This window comes from Musa acuminata, chromosome BXJ2-6 (genome assembly GCF_036884655.1).
Source record: "Musa acuminata AAA Group cultivar baxijiao chromosome BXJ2-6, Cavendish_Baxijiao_AAA, whole genome shotgun sequence".
Taxonomy (NCBI): Eukaryota; Viridiplantae; Streptophyta; class Magnoliopsida; order Zingiberales; family Musaceae; genus Musa; species Musa acuminata.
In genome coordinates this window covers 42,131,591-42,150,110 of record NC_088343.1, presented here as the reverse complement: position 1 = coordinate 42,150,110, position 18,520 = coordinate 42,131,591, and the positions used below count along the sequence as shown (strand labels likewise).

The following is an 18,520-nucleotide window of genomic DNA, read 5'->3' as shown; positions in this document are numbered from 1 at the left end:
GCTCGATCTCTTTCTATGCGCCGCGTCGCACAATTAATCCAGTACGAGGACGTCGGATCACCGGTTGTTGCTTCAAATCCGCGTAAGCACGGATCATAAAGCACCACGATGATCATCAACCAATGAGAGCGAATCTCAACACCATTAGATTATTAAGATAAACAGGAGATAGAAATACATGAATTTGCTGCATTCAAAATTTACTTAAATTTAAATGTATCCAATTAATTCAAGAGAATTCAGCTGGAATTTGAAAAACTATAAAAGAGTCATCTTTTTCTTATATATGGAGGATGAATTCTTTAAAAAATTCCTAAAATTTTTTAAATAAAATCTCAAATTTAAAAAAATTATCTGTGAACGTCTTTTTCTTTCAAAATAATAATTTTATCCTTGTTGGTCATTGACTTTCGGCTTGTGGACCACTCCCTGAACACATTTAGTGATGAAAGTATAATAATTCTCATTAAATCCCGCTAGACCTACGATGGGGGTGTAATCTCCACAACCAATAATGGAGACTATGAGCTGCCCTCTCCTCATCCTATCTTGCCCACGACCAATGGTAAGTAATGAGTGTGAGAAGGCCATACCGACAAGAAAGAGGTATAAGAAAACTATACAACCTCTTTGTAATTAGCAATAAAGGTATAATAATAAACTCTCGTATGAGGATTATAGATTAAGATGGGCAACCAAAGTTATAAGCGATAATATAATCTCGTGCGAGAGCTTTGAGTGGCACAATGAAGAGGTACAGACGTGAGTCGAAAATAAATTTTTAAATTTATTAGGAGTAAATTATTATTTTTACACAACCAGTGAAGCTTTGCGAAAATTTTTCAAAACCATATGAGAATTTATCAAACTAACAGATTTTTTTCACCAATTCACCTATATATATATATATATATATAATCACATGCACTAGTCTTAAATCCAATTATGTGGATGGTGAATCCAATCCTTTCTACTGAACGCTTTTAATACAACAAAAGTTGAAGATTCTTAGGCATATATCCTTAAGACAAAAAGCCACCGAATCAGCTTCCAAATCTCTGCTCCCTTCCACTAAGGCATCTGATGATGTTCATAAACATTGAGCTTGTAAAAGTGTTGAGCTCAGGCACATGTTTTCACATTTTAATCAGGGCATTATGATATGAAGCCTTCTTAATTAAGCTTTGCTCTGTTTTGTGCTGTGAAAGCTGATAACGTTGCTGAAAATAAACACGCATTTCTGGTTGTTTTATCAGCACAAGTTAGAGGCACTATTACATGCGGTAAAAGTCAACAACAGCACAACTTACATTCACTATTCCATTATTCGATCACAGGAACATGGGAAATTTAATGCAGTCCGTGGAAGAAGAGGTAGTACAATCATATGGTTCATGAGATAGCCATCACACGGAGAGAGAGAGAGAGAGAGAGAGAGAGACTCCAAACTTCCACCTCACCTTCGATAATTGGGAAGACGGACTCGAAGGAAGTCTCCTTAACCCAACTTTCTAGATTCCACGCATCTCCTGCGCCCACCACTAAGCACACCACCATCTTTAAGCTAACAAAAGCTAATCTTCTTTTTATTCTTCTCTGCATCAAAGACAGTTCCCAGTCTTGGCAGCTTCGTCTCACTGGCCTCCAGCATACACACAGGTCGCGTAACCTGCATCCCAGAACAAAATAGCATTAATTAATGTGAAGACAATGTGTAGCATGAATCATGGCCGTCAGATTTGGACGTACTGGGGTTGTCGGTGGTGAGGACGGCGGAGTCGCTGAAGCCGCAGTCCCAGGAGTTGCGGCCGGATGCCTGGTAGAACTGGTTCATGGCGTACGCGGCGTGCGATCGGACGGTGTTGGGGAGGTAGCACGCTCCGCCCTCCTGGATCGGACGGCAGTCCACTCCCGGCTGCCCGCACGCGTAGTCCAGGTTCGCCTGCAGCTCCGCGTCCGTCGCTCCCTCCCTCGGCACGCACCACCCCTTCGCAGCCGCCGCCCTCGGCACTGACGTGCCGTTCCCCTGCGTTCCATATCCACCAAACGATCAGCATCACACGGCTGTACAACTCGTGTTCAGTTCAGCTACACGTCTTTTTCCTGACCTGGGCGGGGGTGGAGGAGGAGGACGACCTCGCGAGACCGATGTCGTAGGTGGGGGTGAGGTCAGGGTGGAAGAGGCCGAAGGAGCGCTCCGAGGTTGGCCCGGGCTTCAGGTCCTCGTCGTAGAGAGCGAAGATGTATGTGTCCACCGACTTCCCGGGCGCCATGGGCGTGCCCGCCAGGGAGCGCAGGTGCGACACCAGACCGCCGTTGTAGGCTCGGGCGTTCTCCACCGTCGCCCCTACTTCCCCCTCGTCCCCACGGTACGGCCACCCCGTCTCTGCCACCACGATCTCTGCTCCCTTGAAGCCCACCGCCGCCACCGCCGACCCCACCCCGTCCAGCTGCGCGTCGAACATGTTCATATAGGTAACTCCCGAGCCGGCGTCGTGCCGCCCGGCGTTGGGCTGGAAGAGGCAGAAGGCGAGTGTCTCCGGCCGCGGGTCGCTCCGGTAGGCGAAGTAGGGGTAGGGGTTGATCATGAAGGGCGCCCCCGTCTTCTGCAGGAAAGCGAGCACGCCCTTGAGGGCCGGCACGAGGTCGGCGTGGAAGGCTCCGGATGAGGGCGGATCGGACTGGGCAAGGATCGTCATGATGTGGACGGTGGAGACCTTGATGCCGGCGGAGGGCGCGGCGGCGGAGAGTGCGTTGTACATGTTCTGCATGGCCGGGAGGAGCTGGGAGGCGAGAGTGGCGTCGCCAGAGGTGAGGGCCTCGTTGCCAACGGCGACGACGGAGATAGAGGTGGCGGGGACGAAAGGGAGGACGTTGGCGGAGACCCAGTTGGTGGCGGCGGAGGGATCGGAAGCCAGGGAGGCGATGTCGCCGTTGGCGGCGCCGATGACCACGGAAATGTCGGTGCCGGCGAGCGCACGGAGGATTGCCGGATCCGCGCCGTAAAGGCGGACCTTGGAGATAGTGGTGGACTTGAGAAGCCGCGCCGTCTCCTCAGGCGGCGGCAGGTTATCCGCCACCTGCCCGTAGTTCACCCCGATGAACGACTGCGACTCTTCCATCGACAAATCAAAACAGAACAACCAATTAATCCATAAAAACTCCTCGAATTTGCATCAAGAACACTCTTTTTCCTCGCATCTCCAGAATTGGAGACATAAAAACAACAATTGCTACACATGTAAGATCAATAAAACCTCAAATAATTTCTTGCTCAATCGTCTTCCTTTTCACAGTTCGCTTGGTAAGAACAAGACTTCTTAACTTAAATTGAACAAGTGCGACTCTTTCGATCAGAGGACGAGAAAGAGTCAATCAGAAGCTTAAAAAACTCCAAATTTCACATAACCTGATCAAAGATCTCTGCTTTTTTCCATTAAAAAAATGGAAAAGTGTTTATTCAACTTAACTACATCATCTTCCCTCGGAATCTTCGGAGCAAAAACAGAGTAAGCAGGAAAAAGCTTACTGGCGAACGGTACGGCAAGAAAGAGACTCCAAGCAGCGATCACGATGGACAGAGAATTCCTCAAAGCCATGGCGTCAGAGACTCCAAGCAGCTCAGAAAGTAGAGTGAAAGATGTTGCTCGATTAAAGAAGCTGCGCTTTATATGGCAGAGACGTGAGGTAAAAAGGAACACGATTCCAATAATTCTCAATCAAATCGGTAAAAGAGAAAGGAAAGCATGGAAGAAGAAGAAGAAGACGACCCTTTTTCTAACTTCCAGTGGGAACCGGCTGGTGATGTCGGGGGTAAAGGCGAGGCGAACACGAATCCAGTGGCCACGTGCTGCGCTGCACGCAAGAAAGCGAGCGTCCGTCCCGGTGGACCGAGCAATGCCCCGTCACGTACGTAGTAATAAATAATCGTTCTGAATCCTTCCTTACATTACAATTGGGAGATATCTCATGCTCCAGCTTGGCTCTTGTGATCTCAGGGATATTGCAGTGACAGGGGATGGATATATGACCACAGGAGAGTGGAAGTGTCAATGCTAAGGCGTAGGAGTCGATGGGATGATACGGTGTTACTTGAGATAGACGTCCTTCCTCGTGAATTCTAAATGATAGTGATAAAATATATTTTAAATTTCAGTTACGTTCCGGTTCGCATCGCATCACACCCTTGTTAAGTCAACATCGCATCCGAGACCCATACAGGGAGGCACCCCCTCGGTAAGTTCTGTCTCGAAAAGCTCAGGACGACATCGTATGGTGTCGTTCCGTGCATACCGAGCGACGATCGAACAACGATACCATCTCGTCATGCGAGGATCAATTGCTATGTCAAATCCACGTACGATCGATCCCCGCGCAATAATATAAAAGTCTCTGACCGGCATCAGGTCAGGAGACAGAGAAAAAAAAAAGAAAACAACGACCACTAACTTAATCTATAATGGGCGAAAGTCAGAAACCCCCGACGATGGCATTTTATGCAGGAGCTCGACCACCCCCGAGGCACGATCATCCCAACCAAGAGACACCTTCCATGTCGATAGTCCGACCCTCAATCCAGTCGACTCCAATATTTCTTCTGATCGATCGAGAACTCTGGACATTGACTCTTTGACCAAACCGTGTTGACTCCTCGCGCATCAGTTCACCAACAAATAGTTTTTTTGTTATTAGTATCAGCAGACATGCTCGTTAAATCATGTCAGATATCTTAATAGAATTCAGACCAATAATCACACAAAAATCAAATGTTTAGGAATCGATTCGAATCCAAGTTCAATTTTAGGAACCAATTTGATGGATTGACGGAGCCCGGACGAGGCGTGCCGTGCAAGTGGCAGTCTCGTTATTTAGAGGTGAAACAAGGTCATACGTGGGAGTTTCCACACTATAATTACTCTGCGACGACTAACTACACGCCCCTATTACACCGCAGCCGTAGCGTACCACCGCCGGCGTGCACCAGCCCGCCTCGATCGATCTCCATCGCCGTATTTGCGTTCGTCCCCCTCGTTCTGAGAGAGAGAGAGATGTGGCGCAGCTGCGTGTCGCGGGCTCTCCGCTTTCCATCGAACAAGGCGTCGATCGGCGGCGCATCGATCCGTTCCTCCCAGTCGGCCTCCAGAAACCTCTCCACCGGCTCGGTATGCGTCTTGATCCGTTATGGTTAGGGTTCTCGTTACACCTCTTTTTTATGGATCGGAGCGCTGAAATCCAACTCGCCTTTTGCTTCTTTTCGAATTCGTTCAAAAGTTCCCTATCTTTGTTGGCATTTCTGTTGGCCTTCCTTATCACGTATGATCGCGATCGTCGTACTCCTTTATCATCTATCTAGCTCTATTTTTGGTCCCCGAGTGATTTCTGTTTTCTTCCCATCTTCCAGTGATATGTTGACCCGCAATGCTCCTGTAATCAAAAGGGTTTTGGATTTGTTAAAGCTGCGTCCGCAATAAAGAAGGAGATTGTTGGCATTCCCTTCTTTTGCTATTGGCAACACCTTATTTCATACAACCACTAAAATGAATAAAATATATTTTTACTAAATAGAGCCCCCCTAAATTACCAATCATACCCTTAATTTCCACTACCTTTCGTTTATCATATTATATTTTTTTCATCATTTTATGACACTGACAATGAAAATGCTCTGACGATAATAATAATAATAAGGAAAGAAAATAGATGTTTTATGATAAGAGTTGAAAGAGTTTGTTGGAATTAAATGATGAGTTGGGGGCATTTATATCCATTTGTAAAGGGTATCTGAGGAATATTAAAAGTTCTTAAAATGATGTTGTAAATAGCAAAAAGAGGTTGCCAACAGAAATCTCCCAAAATAATAATTATGTTACTAATTAATTTAGTACTTCTTCATCTATTTGGTAGTTTGATACTGTTTTGTTTTGATTAGACTGATTTTTTTTTCTCATCATATGGCTTAGACTGATGTGGATTAAAATGTTATGTACGTTAGACTAATTTCTATCATATAAATGCATTTCAGCTTTTGGTTCTTCTTTCTTTTCTTTAGGTTTGTTTTTTTATGATGTTTACTTAAACATGAGTTAATCCTCATGGCTGCATTTCAACTAATGCTTCATCTGCTTTCTTCTTTTTAGGTTTATTTCTTTGTGATGTTTTCTATAACATGAGTTCATCCTTGTCTTTTAGCTATTTGTTCTTTCTAAAACGCATCTCATTTCTGCTATTGCGATAGCCACATTGATTTCATAGCTAATGACAATGTTTTTTCCTTTGGCTTGTGATTTAGGATGGGCGGAATTCGTACACCATTGTCAATCACACATATGATGCTGTCGTCGTAGGGGCTGGAGGTGCAGGTCTAAGAGCAGCCATTGGTCTCTCGGAGCATGGCTTTAACACAGCTTGCATTACCAAGCTCTTCCCTACTCGCTCCCATACAGTTGCAGCACAGGTTCTCAAATGTCAAAACCGAGAATCTTCGTATTAAATTTTTCTTCACAAACATTGATATTGATTATACATCGTGAATTTATCATGAGGACCTATTTATTAAAATGATATGAATTATATAGCAAGAAAAAAGAAAGAAAATTTGAAAATTATTGCTTTATTTATTTATTTAATTTTCTTTTTGTTGCTTAATGAAAAGAAAATGCTTATAGAATCATTTATATCAACCTATTAAATGACAAATAGGCAATTGAACAGTCGTACAACAAAACCAAGACAGAGTTTGTGTACAAGAAAAAGATTGACACCATGATTTGCCTGTCCAACATCCCTATTCTACCTGTTTGGTTCAAAAGATGGTTGAAGCCAAACTCCCCAGCTATTTAGGACTGCAAGACCATTCTATTACCACTGAGGCAGTTGATCTATATACAGGACCTGCAAGGTCATCTGTTTTCAGGGAACTATTATAGCTGGGGCCTGTTGCAGCGTAGGGGTCCTTTTGTGTCATGATAATCTTTGCCAAGTTGACACTTGGTTACTTAAGTTAACTATCAATTCAAAATGTCATGTCACTGAAAACAAAGTTTGTGATAACTATAACTGAGTTCTTTCAATGTCTGTGATAAAATTGTTCTATATGCCACTTGTATACAATTACCATGATAGTTAGAGTGCAGGATATCTGTATTTGGCATTATTAGGGTTGCCTGCAGGATAGACATACTAAAGAAATAAGTAAACAGTTTATATGTTATCTAATTTGTTTTCCCTGCAAGGTCACAATTTTTTAAATCTCAGATTCTCAGTTGGATTTTGACTTTGACAAACAATAAGTTTATCCAAGCATCTAACTAAAAAGTTAAGTAATATGACACAACGAAATAAAGCATTACATGCTAAAAAGTAAATGAGAAGAAAAAGTTCCTTCTGAAATGTTGATTTACACAACAAGAAGCTGCAATGTCCCATCTTGGCAAACTTCATTCAAAAGAAAAACATCAAGAAGTACTGCTAGTTTTGAAGTGCTGCCTTAACAAGCCAAAAACCTTTTATGTCAATGAGAAAAAAGAGAGAGGAAAATGTAGGATATCTCATAAAAAGTTGTGAGGGCTCAAGTTACTTAAAAATTCCCACCATTTTAGGGTTGACAGTAATTATTCTTGGAATTTGTTGCACTGGGACAAAATCCTTGTCAGCATGCATTCCTATACTGACCAGTGACCACAACAATTTGGAGAGACAGATTATAAGATGCAAATTCCGAACACAAGATGCAAATACACATTCTGTAGACGATGCTACCAAGTTTTTCTCCCTATAGATAAATACTGCCAGTATCACTTGCCATACTATGTGCAACTGGAATAAAAGGTTCCTATTGAGACAAACATAATTGACCTGTTCAGATAGTTGATGATTTTTATAGCATGGATTCTTTGTTTCTGCTTCTAGGATTTATTTTTCTTTATTAAAGCTGTTGTTATCTTTCTTTTTGTGGTTTAGTTGAGCTTGTATGTTGCTAACCATGGCAATACATCCAAAGCAGGGTGGTATAAATGCAGCTCTTGGAAATATGACTGAAGATGACTGGAGATGGCATATGTATGATACTGTCAAAGGGAGTGACTGGCTAGGTAATCAACTTTCTATTGAAATTTGTGTTTGGTACTTTTAAAATTTTTTTGCATGCGTTTGGAGTAGTTGCAGGATATTTATTTTATGGTACAGAAAACCTACATTCTAAAGCAAAATGAGGGCCCATAGTAGACCTAGAAACTTGTTAGGAGCAAAATGAATCAGAACTGGGACAGATATGTATTCAAAAAGCAGATAAACAGCTCCTATGATGGCTAAGAAACAAAGAAATTTTAGTGCAGTGAACAGACAGCAGAGAAATTGCTTCTGCAGAATTATAGTAAATAGATGATGATAAGAGATACAATTTTAGAAGAACAAAACAGAAGTAGATGGGGAAAAAAGAGAGGTAGAATAAATAAAATAAGTGATTGGCATTTAAAACAAATGTAAACTCACATAAATTTATTCAAATAATGATAAATCACCAAAGGAACAACTTCCTTTCAGAATTCAATTTGACTTCACCTAGGATTCTTGACTGGTTTCTGAAAGGAAGGAAAATATCTTCCTAGTTGACCACTTAATATCAGTCAGCTGTATACCTTAAGAAGTTTAAGATCGATTCAAGTTTCTTATTCTAGAACAACCGACAAAACGAGAACTGCCACTATGAGCAAAACTCCTATCTAATTTCAACCTAGAATTTGGTCCAAATTCATCAATTCTTCACTTTTTTGTGAATAAGAATAATTGATGATAGTTGCAATGTGAACACTAGAAAATTAAATAACTATGGCTAGTCTTCAAACAACTCAACATACATTTAAATCATACTTTGTCTAGAACTAATCCAGTCCTACTGCTTTTCCAACTTGCATTGTGTCCTCAAAGAAATGTTTTATGGAATACTTGTCTTTGAAATGTAATATTTAACTTAAACACTGTTTTCTCTTTGATTAATATTAAGTTTGCTTGGTCATAATGCACACACATGTATATTCTTGACATGCAATTGGTTTTGTGTTCCATCAGGTGATCAGGATGCCATCCAGTATATGTGCAGAGAAGCACCAAAAGCAGTCATTGAGTTAGAAAATTATGGGTTGCCTTTCTCAAGGACTGAAGATGGAAAAATTTATCAACGGGCTTTTGGAGGTCAAAGTTTGGATTTTGGAAAAGGTGAAAATGCCTTGGTGCTTGTGCATTTCCATTCAGCCAGTTATTGGTACATATTCTTCGGCTCTAACTTCTCGACTTTTTTGGCATTTTAGGTGGCCAGGCATATCGTTGTGCATGTGCTGCTGATCGAACTGGTCATGCTTTACTGCATACACTTTATGGGCAAGCAATGAAGCATAACACCCAGTTTTTTGTCGAATACTTTGCTTTGGACCTTCTCATGGATAAATCTGGTAAGAGCACAGGTCATTTATCTATAATTTTGTATATATGCAGGCGGCACAGATCGAAGATAAGGAAGATGGAGAGATGAGGAAAATAAGTTATGGTAACAGAGTTTTTGGAGGAAGCTAGGTTGGAGGTTGGAGGTTGGAGGAAAAGAGAAAATCAATAATTTTTTCATTAGATTTTCATTGGGTATCCAAATACTCAAAATGCAATATTTTAATGATAATCTCTTATAGTCATTTTTAACTAGTGGATTTCTACCATATATGGCAATATGTAGTTACATAAACAAATACAGGGGCCAGGATGCAATGTTGAACAAAGGAAGGTGTAAATTGTAATATTGAGGAAACACAGGTTGTTAAGTAAAATTTTATTGAAATGATCATTTATGATCTAAATATTGTTAGATGAATGCATGCAGAAATTCAACTTATTTTGATACTTCCACATGATCACATTTAGTATATAACTTGTGTCTTCTTATCTACTTGTTTGCCTTGCAATTGTTTGTCAACTATGCTTCAGGTGCTTGCCAGGGAGTGATTGCACTGAATATGGAAGATGGGACCCTCCATCGTTTTCGTGCTGCCAAGACGATCTTGGCCACTGGGGTACTAATATTCACCATGTGATGTATATTTCCATTTAACAGCAACTTTTTTTTTAATTTTTAAGTTGCATTTTGTTTGTTACAGGGCTATGGCAGAACATACTTTTCTGCGACTTCTGCTCATACATGTACTGGAGATGGAAATGCTATGGTTGCACGAGCTGGATTACCACTACAGGTTAGTCCATTTGTTTCCATGGTAAAAGAAGATGAAGTTTTCAGGCATGCTTGACTGGTTAGTCTTCCTGCAGGATCTTGAGTTTGTACAATTCCATCCTACAGGCATATATGGTGCTGGGTGTCTCATAACTGAAGGTTCGTACTCCGTAGTAGTTATATTGCTTCCAAGTTCTGCTTTCTACAATATAGTTGGCTTCATGTTGATAGTGATCGTCTAATGTATATAATAAATCTCGGAGGCACACTTCTTAGTTTGCTTTCCATGTACAAAATTTAGAATATTAACTTAGTCTCATTACATTTCCCTATTTCAAATGCCATTTTAGGATCTCGAGGTGAAGGTGGTATCCTTAGGAACAGTGAAGGTGAACGGTTTATGGAGCGGTATGCTCCTACAGCCAAGGATCTTGCATCACGTGATGTGGTTTCAAGATCTATGACAATGGAAATAAGGGAAGGTCGTGGTGTAGGTATGAACTGAATGATAGTTTCTAATATCTTTGTTTGATGTTAATCCTATAACTATAGAGTCAGGTCATATGGTTTTTTCTAATATTCCTCAGGACCACTGAAGGATCACATTTATCTGCATCTGAATCATTTACCTCCGGATGTTCTCAAGGAAAGACTTCCTGGGATATCTGAAACTGCTGCTATCTTTGCTGGTGTTGATGTCACTAAGGAACCAATCCCTGTTTTGCCTACAGTTCACTATAATATGGGTGGCATACCCACAAACTACCATGGGGAGGTACTTTTGCTTATGGAACCAATCCTGAAACTACTTTTAGCTTTTCTCATTGCATGTTTTTAATTATGTTCTACCATTTGTTTTGTTTTTCAGGTAGTATGTATAAACGGTGATGATCCAGATGCAGTAGTTCCTGGTTTGATGGCTGCTGGAGAGGCAGCCTGTGCATCAGTTCATGGAGCTAATCGGCTTGGTGCTAATTCCCTTCTTGATATAGTTGTTTTTGGTAGAGCCTGCGCCAACAGGGTTGCAGAGATCTGCAAGCCAGGCATGTCTTCGTAATTCATTTTTAAGTGAGGTACAACTGATTGTGTGAACTGAATGCCATAAGAAAATATCCTTATGGAATTTGCAGGGCAGAAACAGAAGCCTCTTGAGGAAGATGCTGGAGAAAGGACTATTGCTTGGCTGGACAAATTGAGAAACTCAAATGGTTCACTACCAACATCAAAAATTCGTCTAAATATGCAACGAGTGATGCAAACTAATGCTGCTGTGTTTCGAACTCAAGAAACTCTGGAAGAAGGTAAATCCTCTTCCCTTAAGAGGGAAACTTTTCTCATATTTTGTGTTTCTTGGTTAATATCACCTAGTAACTGTGAATTTTGTATAGTTTTTAAAGATGACCTAATCACATCGGCCAGATGAATATTATTCTGGTGGTTTAAGTGCTAATTACGTTATTCCCTGGCTTTAATTTTAGGTTGTCAGTTGATTGACAAGGCTTGGGAGAGTTTTCATGAAGTCAAAATCCGTGATCGAAGTTTGATATGGTTGTTTAATTTACACACAGAATCCATCATTTATAATTTCACAATTATTTTCAAGGCTTCTGACATTTTCATTTGCTTGTAGGAATTCTGATTTAATAGAGACTATAGAGCTTGAAAATCTTTTGATAAATGCATGCATAACTATGCACTCAGCTGAGGCAAGAAAGGAAAGTCGAGGGGCTCATGCTCGTGAAGATTTTTCGGTTGGATTTACTTTTCGAGAGATGCCTGATCAATTTTCTCTGCTTAATGTTGTTTTTTCTTTGACGTTACACCACATGTTCTTTTTTTTGCAGAAAAGAGATGATGAGAAGTGGCTGAAACACACATTAGGGTCAGTATATATATCTGTTTTTCTATGTAAAACTAGCATCTTGACTTTGGATATTTAGAAAGAATGCAAAGTTCTAAAATTACTCCATGGTTACCTTGTCATATGTGCTGCAAATACTTAGTCTAGTGGAAACTGAAAACTCACAAGTTTCCAACATCACTCTTCTTTATGTGGAAATGAACTTTTTATAGTCATCAAATGTCTTCTATCATTATGGCATCAGAGACATTCAACGTGCATTTAGAAATTGTGCAGTTGATATGCATGGATGTTGAAATGTGCTCCTAACCCTAGAATTTTTAACATATTGGGAAAATTCAGCAGTTGACCTCAATGTTTGGTTCTCCATAGACTGTTAGATGTCATCTGTATCTATTTAAGGCGCAAAAGCAAAATTGGTCATGTGAATAGCAATGCTTGTGAGGTTATACATTGTTGCTGCTTGGGATTTTGGGCTACTTAGTGGTTCATGTCTATTGAATTTCTGACATAATCCACTTAGAGGGCATTTGCATGATGAATTAGATAATCGATTGCTTAAAAGCTAAAGATTTCCATTGTAACTCATGTCACTTCATGTTTTATTAATATATCTGTATAAATAAATGTTAGTTGAAGACATGAAGTCGTGCTTTAGTACTTTATCTGTTTAATCATTAGATATCATGATTCACAGGATTTGAATCAGTGTTGGTTTTGGGGATCAGGATCAGGATTGGTCAGATTGGATATGTGGTTTGGAATCTGCAAAATAATTTAAAAATAAGAAATTATGTAATAGAAAGAAGAACAAGAATATAGCTTAAAGATTGCTTTGAAAAATTTTATACAATAGAGAATAAAAGAATAATAATTTGATGTTGGTCTTCTGAAATAAATATTAAACATTATACAAGAGATATTAGAAAAGGAGAAAGCCATAGGTTGTTAACCTCATAACCTACTCCAGATGATAAATTGTGGCTTTAGGATGTGATTTTGTTTGATAGTGATAGTCGCTAGCCTATTATTTCATCTTTCCTCTTCTTTTTTAATCGCTGTTGATAAGCGACAAAAGGTTTTTGATTGGTGAGAAATGGATGGTATAATGAGTTATGACATTCTAGCCAAGAAATTAGGGTATATTCGGACTCTCCTTGGCTGATCAATTGTAAATGGATTACGTGGATATCAGTTGTAAATGACATTCTAGCCAAGGAAAAGGGTTTGATTGGTTGACTTTGAACTGACAGATCAACTTTGATCCCGCCATCAATCAGATGAGATATGGAAGTGGGATTGATTAAATTGAAAATCAACATCCTGTAAAGCTCCAATCTGATCCAGTGGCTTGTGCTATTTGGTGAACACACACATACACACACGGAGTACTTTCTATCTGCTAATTTCAACTCTTGATGTTTGATTAACTTCTGTATTAAAGGTGTGATGTGTTATGATTTACTTCATAGGCATTGCTCAAACATGGTTATGGATATGATCCATTAATGAGCTCCCATCCGATACATTAGGTTGGCTCGACCAATAGGCTTAATCTACTTTGATGGCTGCATGTCTGGCTGACAAGCCAATATTGTTTAGGTGTGGATCATGAACATCGCATACTGGCATCATATATAGGTGATGTGGTGTGATTTATGGATAGCATTCATATGTCTGGGTGCATAAGCTCATGCTCGAACTGCACGCATTTGCATATGCAGGCGCATGAATTGCTTTTTAAAATCCAACACGTCTAAGAGAATGTGATACGTTCTGAGAGCTATGGTTTTTCAGTTCAAGTATGATAAATTAGAAGCAAGCAGAACATTCCCTTGTTGGTTATTGCAAAAATGCCAGCAACTTTGATTAATCTTCTGATAAAGGCAGTTTGGTGACGTAGTTCTCACCGTATGGAGGTTATCTTGAATAATGGCTTGGACCACGGCAATATGCATATTTGTAAAGGTGCTGCTACGTCAGATTTGGTGGTCAACACCGGATGATAGGTGGTGTTCTTTTTGACAGTTTCTACGCAAAGCTAGCTGGCCTCATGTTAGGATAAAACCTTTGCTTCCAACGGAACAAAGTTGATCTTCCTGCAAGTTTGGGAAATTGGACAAGGAAATGAAGAAAGAGAGTTGCACATAATTTTTCGTTTTTGGAATCAGATACAAATTTTTGTAATAGTATATTTGATGGTGCTTTTTTTAAAACTAAGTGTGCCCGGTCGATATGCAACCCTGCTGATCGAAGACACTGATAGTATGCATTTCTATCTGTTTTTAAGTAATTCATATTTCTAATGCAACTTTCTTCTTTTCCTTATTTCCTTTGATAGGTACTGGGAGAAAGAGAAGGTCAGGCTAGCGAATAGGCCAGTCCATATGAACACCTTGGATGATGAAATTGAATCATTCCCTCCGAAAGCACGTGTATATTAATTCTTGGAATTTTCTTTCCGTGATTAATTTTTGACATTTACTTAGTTGCAAGAGTTTCGAGGTGTAATAAATTTGAGAACATTCAACTTGTATCGCGATGATATCCGCCTTCCTTGTTGATCTGTTGCAGAGCAACAATGCATCACAAATCATGAACACACTCCCTTTCTCTATCTCAATAAGAAACAATTTATGTTATTATTACCGTCGCAATAGGTTTTCCTCATTTGGTCCTGTCAGATGTTGCTGATATGATCGATGGATTCATCCATGCTAGTAAAAGTACAATAGAATTCGATCTGCTTCTGTTGTGAAGGATCTTTCGAGTTCTCGAGTCAAATTGAGGTGAGCATAGATAATTCTTTAGCATGGTTGGATAGGAAAGGAATTCTTTTATCTGAGGAAGTTTAGACTTGAGCTCTATCTCTCTATCTATCTATCTATTCGTCTCTCTCGTGCTCTTATAAATCACACCTTCGTTTGGTTTCGGTGGATTTGCTCTCCGGCATGCCCAACCCGAGATGGTTTATCCAAAAGCACGCACGCACGGCAGCAGAAAGAATCGCTCATGCATCAGTAGTACTCTTTTAAGAGGACCGTATCCGGGGACCAACAGGCTTTCCATCTCAGCCCTGTACACGGCAACACCAGAGTGCTTTGGCCTGACATGGGTCCAATCTTCCACACAGCTCACGGTCGGGGTCCAGTTAGCGAAGGGCGGTGGTCCAAGGAGATCGTTCGAGAGACAGAGAGAGAGCGAAGGGCGATGGTCCAAGGAGATCGTTCGAGAGACAGAGAGAGAGAGAACTCCTGTTGGACAGGACAAGCAGAAAGATGCGCGCAGGGACAGGTAGACGGAGACACCACGACAAGATCTACCGGTGGGGGCAGCACGTTAAACGGTGGAAAGATCCGTCAGATCGCCTCGCCGGCCCCGCGCCTTCTGTTCGATCAGGTGGCGCCCCGCCCGCACCTTCCACCCTCCCCCTCCCCCTCCCTCCTCTTCTTCCTTTGCTGCTAAAACCGATCATACGCTTCTAATTCAGATTTTTCTTTCTTTCTTTTCTTCTTTTGTAATCATAGATTCTGATTGTCCAGCGTATAGAATCTATCATAATTTTAATATGGGTAGCGAGTGGATTCAAAAATTCCACACTTCTTATTCTCTCTCTCTCTCTCTCTCTCTCTCTCTCTCTCTCTCTCTCTCTCTCTCTCTAAATATATATGTATATAAAGATTCGTGGCATGTGACTTGATGTGCAATTAATAATTTAAAATGATGAAAAAAGTGATTTGGTCAACGGTGATGATCATCATGTCACAATTTACATTGACAAATAGATATGAACATTTCCTGATGGATCTTCCGATCACCACATGGGATCTAAAAATAAAATAAGGAAAAGGAAAAAAGCAGCTTGGTTTGGAGGTGAGGACTGCGTCTAAATCTTGACCTGCTCCAAACCTGTGTTGGCGAGCACGAGGCGTAGAACCGGCAACCTGCAGCGCCACCATACCATGTTGCTCTGCATCCTGCAACAACGTGCTTCTCATACTATATGGAGTCCCCACCGCCCCCCGTCCGTACCCTTTCTGCTTTGTTTTCTCCTCCCCTCCCCACTCCCCCCCTCCCTTCCCGCCCCACACACACCCACACACACAACTGACAGCGACATGGATTAGGTGGTCGCTACAAAGTTTCTGAGAGTTTTCTTGACTGTTCACTTATTACCATCAATCTCCTCCCACCACCTTAGAAAGTATAGGGAAACAGGGAGACGATGAGGAAGAGATTTCATATATGTATGTATAAGCTTTTCCTGGTTTACTCTGAATGACAAGTAGCAGATTTGGCAAGTGAGTTGGTGATGATCTGTGTGGGTTTGGGTTGGGTGTTAACACTTGTTTTGTGATTTGAGGAGGATCAGGAAAGACAGGATATCGGATATGGGAAAGAAGAAAGCCAAGAAGAGATCCACCCTGGAGATCACCGGCGGCGAGGGATCGACGACACCTCAAGGTACTCCAAGAAAGAGAGGCCGGCCCCGCAAACTAGCAGTAGAGGATGAGAAAGAAGAAGAGGAGGAGGCAGAAGAAGAAGAAGAAGATGATGATGATGATGATTATGATGATCAAGTGGAAGAACCCAAGAAGAGGGAGAAGAAGCAGAAGAGGGTGGAAAGGGCTGCAGGAGAGGAAGAGGAGCAGAAGGAAGCAGCGGCGGCGAAGGCGGCATCCTCTGCTGCGGAGAAGAAGGAAGAAGTCACTGCAGGACCGAGCCAGCAACGACACCAGGAGAAGCCCAAGAGAAGAAGGAGGAGGAAGAGTCGACAGCCTCGTAAGAGTGCTTGAATCCAAATACTTTCATCACCATCTTCGTCCTCCAATTTTGCTTTCTGTTTCCATAACCTCTGTTTCGTCCGGACAAATCCATGCCATGGAACTCCTCCTCGCTTCGTCTCTGCTGTTCTATTTCCTTGCCAAATCGTAGACGATGGATTTTGGGTCGTCGACTTCCATCTTTCTGAGAACCGAAACAGTTGGATACGACGCTGTTTGGGTTGGGGTGCATGAAACCCAAAAGTCAACCAGCAACTCCGCTCCATGTCGTCACTGCCGTCGGAGGTCTTCGGATGTTCCAAGAAACACCAACGATCTTAGTTCTTGGTGCTCGTTAAGTTGACCGAAATGGTTGACCCGAGGAACTCATCCGAGCGCAGTCATGCCGATGGAGCATGATTCAGAAGAGAGTTGAGAGTTGGATCGTTGATGCGAGCAACACACATGCTTCTTCTTTCTGCCACCCCCCCAAGCACGTCCTTCCGCAGCTGTGTTCATCAGGAGCTGCCCCTGCATCATCAGATGCTAAAGCTGATGGGATCGATGTGCGGGAGTAGCTCTTTGGTTTAGCATCATCCGATCGATGTTAAGAACGAGTGTGTGAAAGATGTATGAGTTTGCAAAACGACATGTCATCTGCCCTTTTGATTCTTTGAAGATGAGAGATTCGATCCCAAAATCTTCTATCGGCTAAAGTAACTGATATCGATTAGGTTATGAATAGCTGGGAGTCACAATGAATGCATCGTTGATGCACATATCTCTGCATACACTAAAATAAATCATTTTTTAGAATAAAAAAAGAATAATAATGCAACTCAGATGCAATCCATTAAAGAAAAAAATAAATAAGTAACATATATATATATATAAACACATATATATAAATATAAAGAAGTGAGTGTAAATACAAAATCTTGTAAGGAATTGTTTACCAACTCTCTAGAAAACATAAAGACTTCCTGTGGTAGATATTTGGGTTTGTTGATAATTTAGGAAATCATTAATTGCATAACAAATCCTTGACTTTTTTTCTCTATCTACTTTATTCTTTTGATAGATTTATTTGTTTAATAAATTGAAATGGAAAGTTTGAGAAATGTGAAGGAAGATAAGAGTCTCTCTCTCTCTATCTATCTATCTATCTATCTATCTATCTATCTATCTAGTACTACATTTTGTTTTGTTTGTAGATTAAAATTGTTTTTTTTTGTTCTGATTAATGTAGTTAAGTGGTAATGAAAAATCACAGGAAGTTTGGTTTGTCAGATGAAAACTTAATTGAAAACAAAAAAAAAGGATATGGAGGATGAAAGTTAATAAAAATGATAAGAGACGCGCCAGGTAGGGGTCGAACCTACGACTTTCTGCTTAGGAAACAGACGCTCTATCCACTGAGCTACAGGCGCTGCACACTCTGTTGGTATCTACTGCTCCATTTTATTTACTATTCTTTATATCTGATGATACACGCTAATGAGCAGTCGACGTTTACAATATAATTCGAACTCCTGTACCCGTGCATGCATGCGCGTATCACGTGGTATCATCGAGTTATCTCCTCGCGGAAGTCCGCATGAAAATATGAGCTTGATGGATGACCAATTTTCCGATGCCAACCCTGTTGTTACCACAACAATTAAAATCTATATTGGAAATTAAATC

General features: G+C 40.9%; 2 protein-coding genes and 1 non-coding gene across 3 annotated transcripts; 1 reads left to right on the top strand and 2 right to left on the bottom strand.

The window, feature by feature from the left end:
- Positions 1–1,279: 1,279 nt before the first annotated feature.
- LOC135615696 (glucan endo-1,3-beta-glucosidase 7-like) lies at positions 1,280–3,833 on the bottom strand. Its single transcript, XM_065114545.1, has 4 exons — positions 3,530–3,833; positions 2,109–3,115; positions 1,750–2,026; positions 1,280–1,669 (listed from the first exon to the last, which is right to left on the bottom strand). The coding sequence occupies exons 1-4, from the start codon at positions 3,597–3,599 to the stop codon at positions 1,635–1,637; spliced, it is 1,389 nt and encodes a 462-aa protein (XP_064970617.1). The 5' UTR covers positions 3,600–3,833; the 3' UTR covers positions 1,280–1,634.
- A 1,104-nt stretch (positions 3,834–4,937) lies between these two features.
- LOC135615695 (succinate dehydrogenase [ubiquinone] flavoprotein subunit, mitochondrial-like) lies at positions 4,938–14,716 on the top strand. Its single transcript, XM_065114544.1, has 16 exons — positions 4,938–5,162; positions 6,290–6,454; positions 8,003–8,090; positions 9,067–9,213; positions 9,306–9,446; positions 9,970–10,055; positions 10,140–10,232; positions 10,306–10,369; positions 10,561–10,704; positions 10,798–10,985; positions 11,079–11,253; positions 11,341–11,511; positions 11,689–11,758; positions 11,841–11,961; positions 12,055–12,092; positions 14,413–14,716. The coding sequence occupies exons 1-16, from the start codon at positions 5,049–5,051 to the stop codon at positions 14,513–14,515; spliced, it is 1,908 nt and encodes a 635-aa protein (XP_064970616.1). The 5' UTR covers positions 4,938–5,048; the 3' UTR covers positions 14,516–14,716.
- A 3,475-nt stretch (positions 14,717–18,191) lies between these two features.
- TRNAR-CCU (transfer RNA arginine (anticodon CCU)) lies at positions 18,192–18,264 on the bottom strand. The gene has a single exon. It is a non-coding gene; the product is annotated as a tRNA-Arg (tRNA).
- Between the last annotated feature and the right edge of the window lie 256 nt (positions 18,265–18,520).

What these genes read in the sequence shown, in the direction of transcription:
- LOC135615696 (XM_065114545.1), bottom strand. Translation starts at nt 3,599, where the DNA reads ATGGCTTTGAGGAATTCTCTGTCCATCGTGATCGCTGCTTGGAGTCTC. An exon ending in TCTTGCCGTACCGTTCGCCA is followed by an intron (nt 3,116 to 3,529) that starts GTAAGCTTTTTC and finishes TGTCGATGGAAG; the next exon opens with AGTCGCAGTCGTTCATCGGG. An exon ending in CCTCCTCCACCCCCGCCCAG is followed by an intron (nt 2,027 to 2,108) that starts GTCAGGAAAAAG and finishes TATGGAACGCAG; the next exon opens with GGGAACGGCACGTCAGTGCC.
- LOC135615695 (XM_065114544.1), top strand. Translation starts at nt 5,049, where the DNA reads ATGTGGCGCAGCTGCGTGTCGCGGGCTCTCCGCTTTCCATCGAACAAG. An exon ending in GAGCTGGATTACCACTACAG is followed by an intron (nt 10,233 to 10,305) that starts GTTAGTCCATTT and finishes GTCTTCCTGCAG; the next exon opens with GATCTTGAGTTTGTACAATT. An exon ending in TGGCTGAAACACACATTAGG is followed by an intron (nt 12,093 to 14,412) that starts GTCAGTATATAT and finishes TTCCTTTGATAG; the next exon opens with GTACTGGGAGAAAGAGAAGG.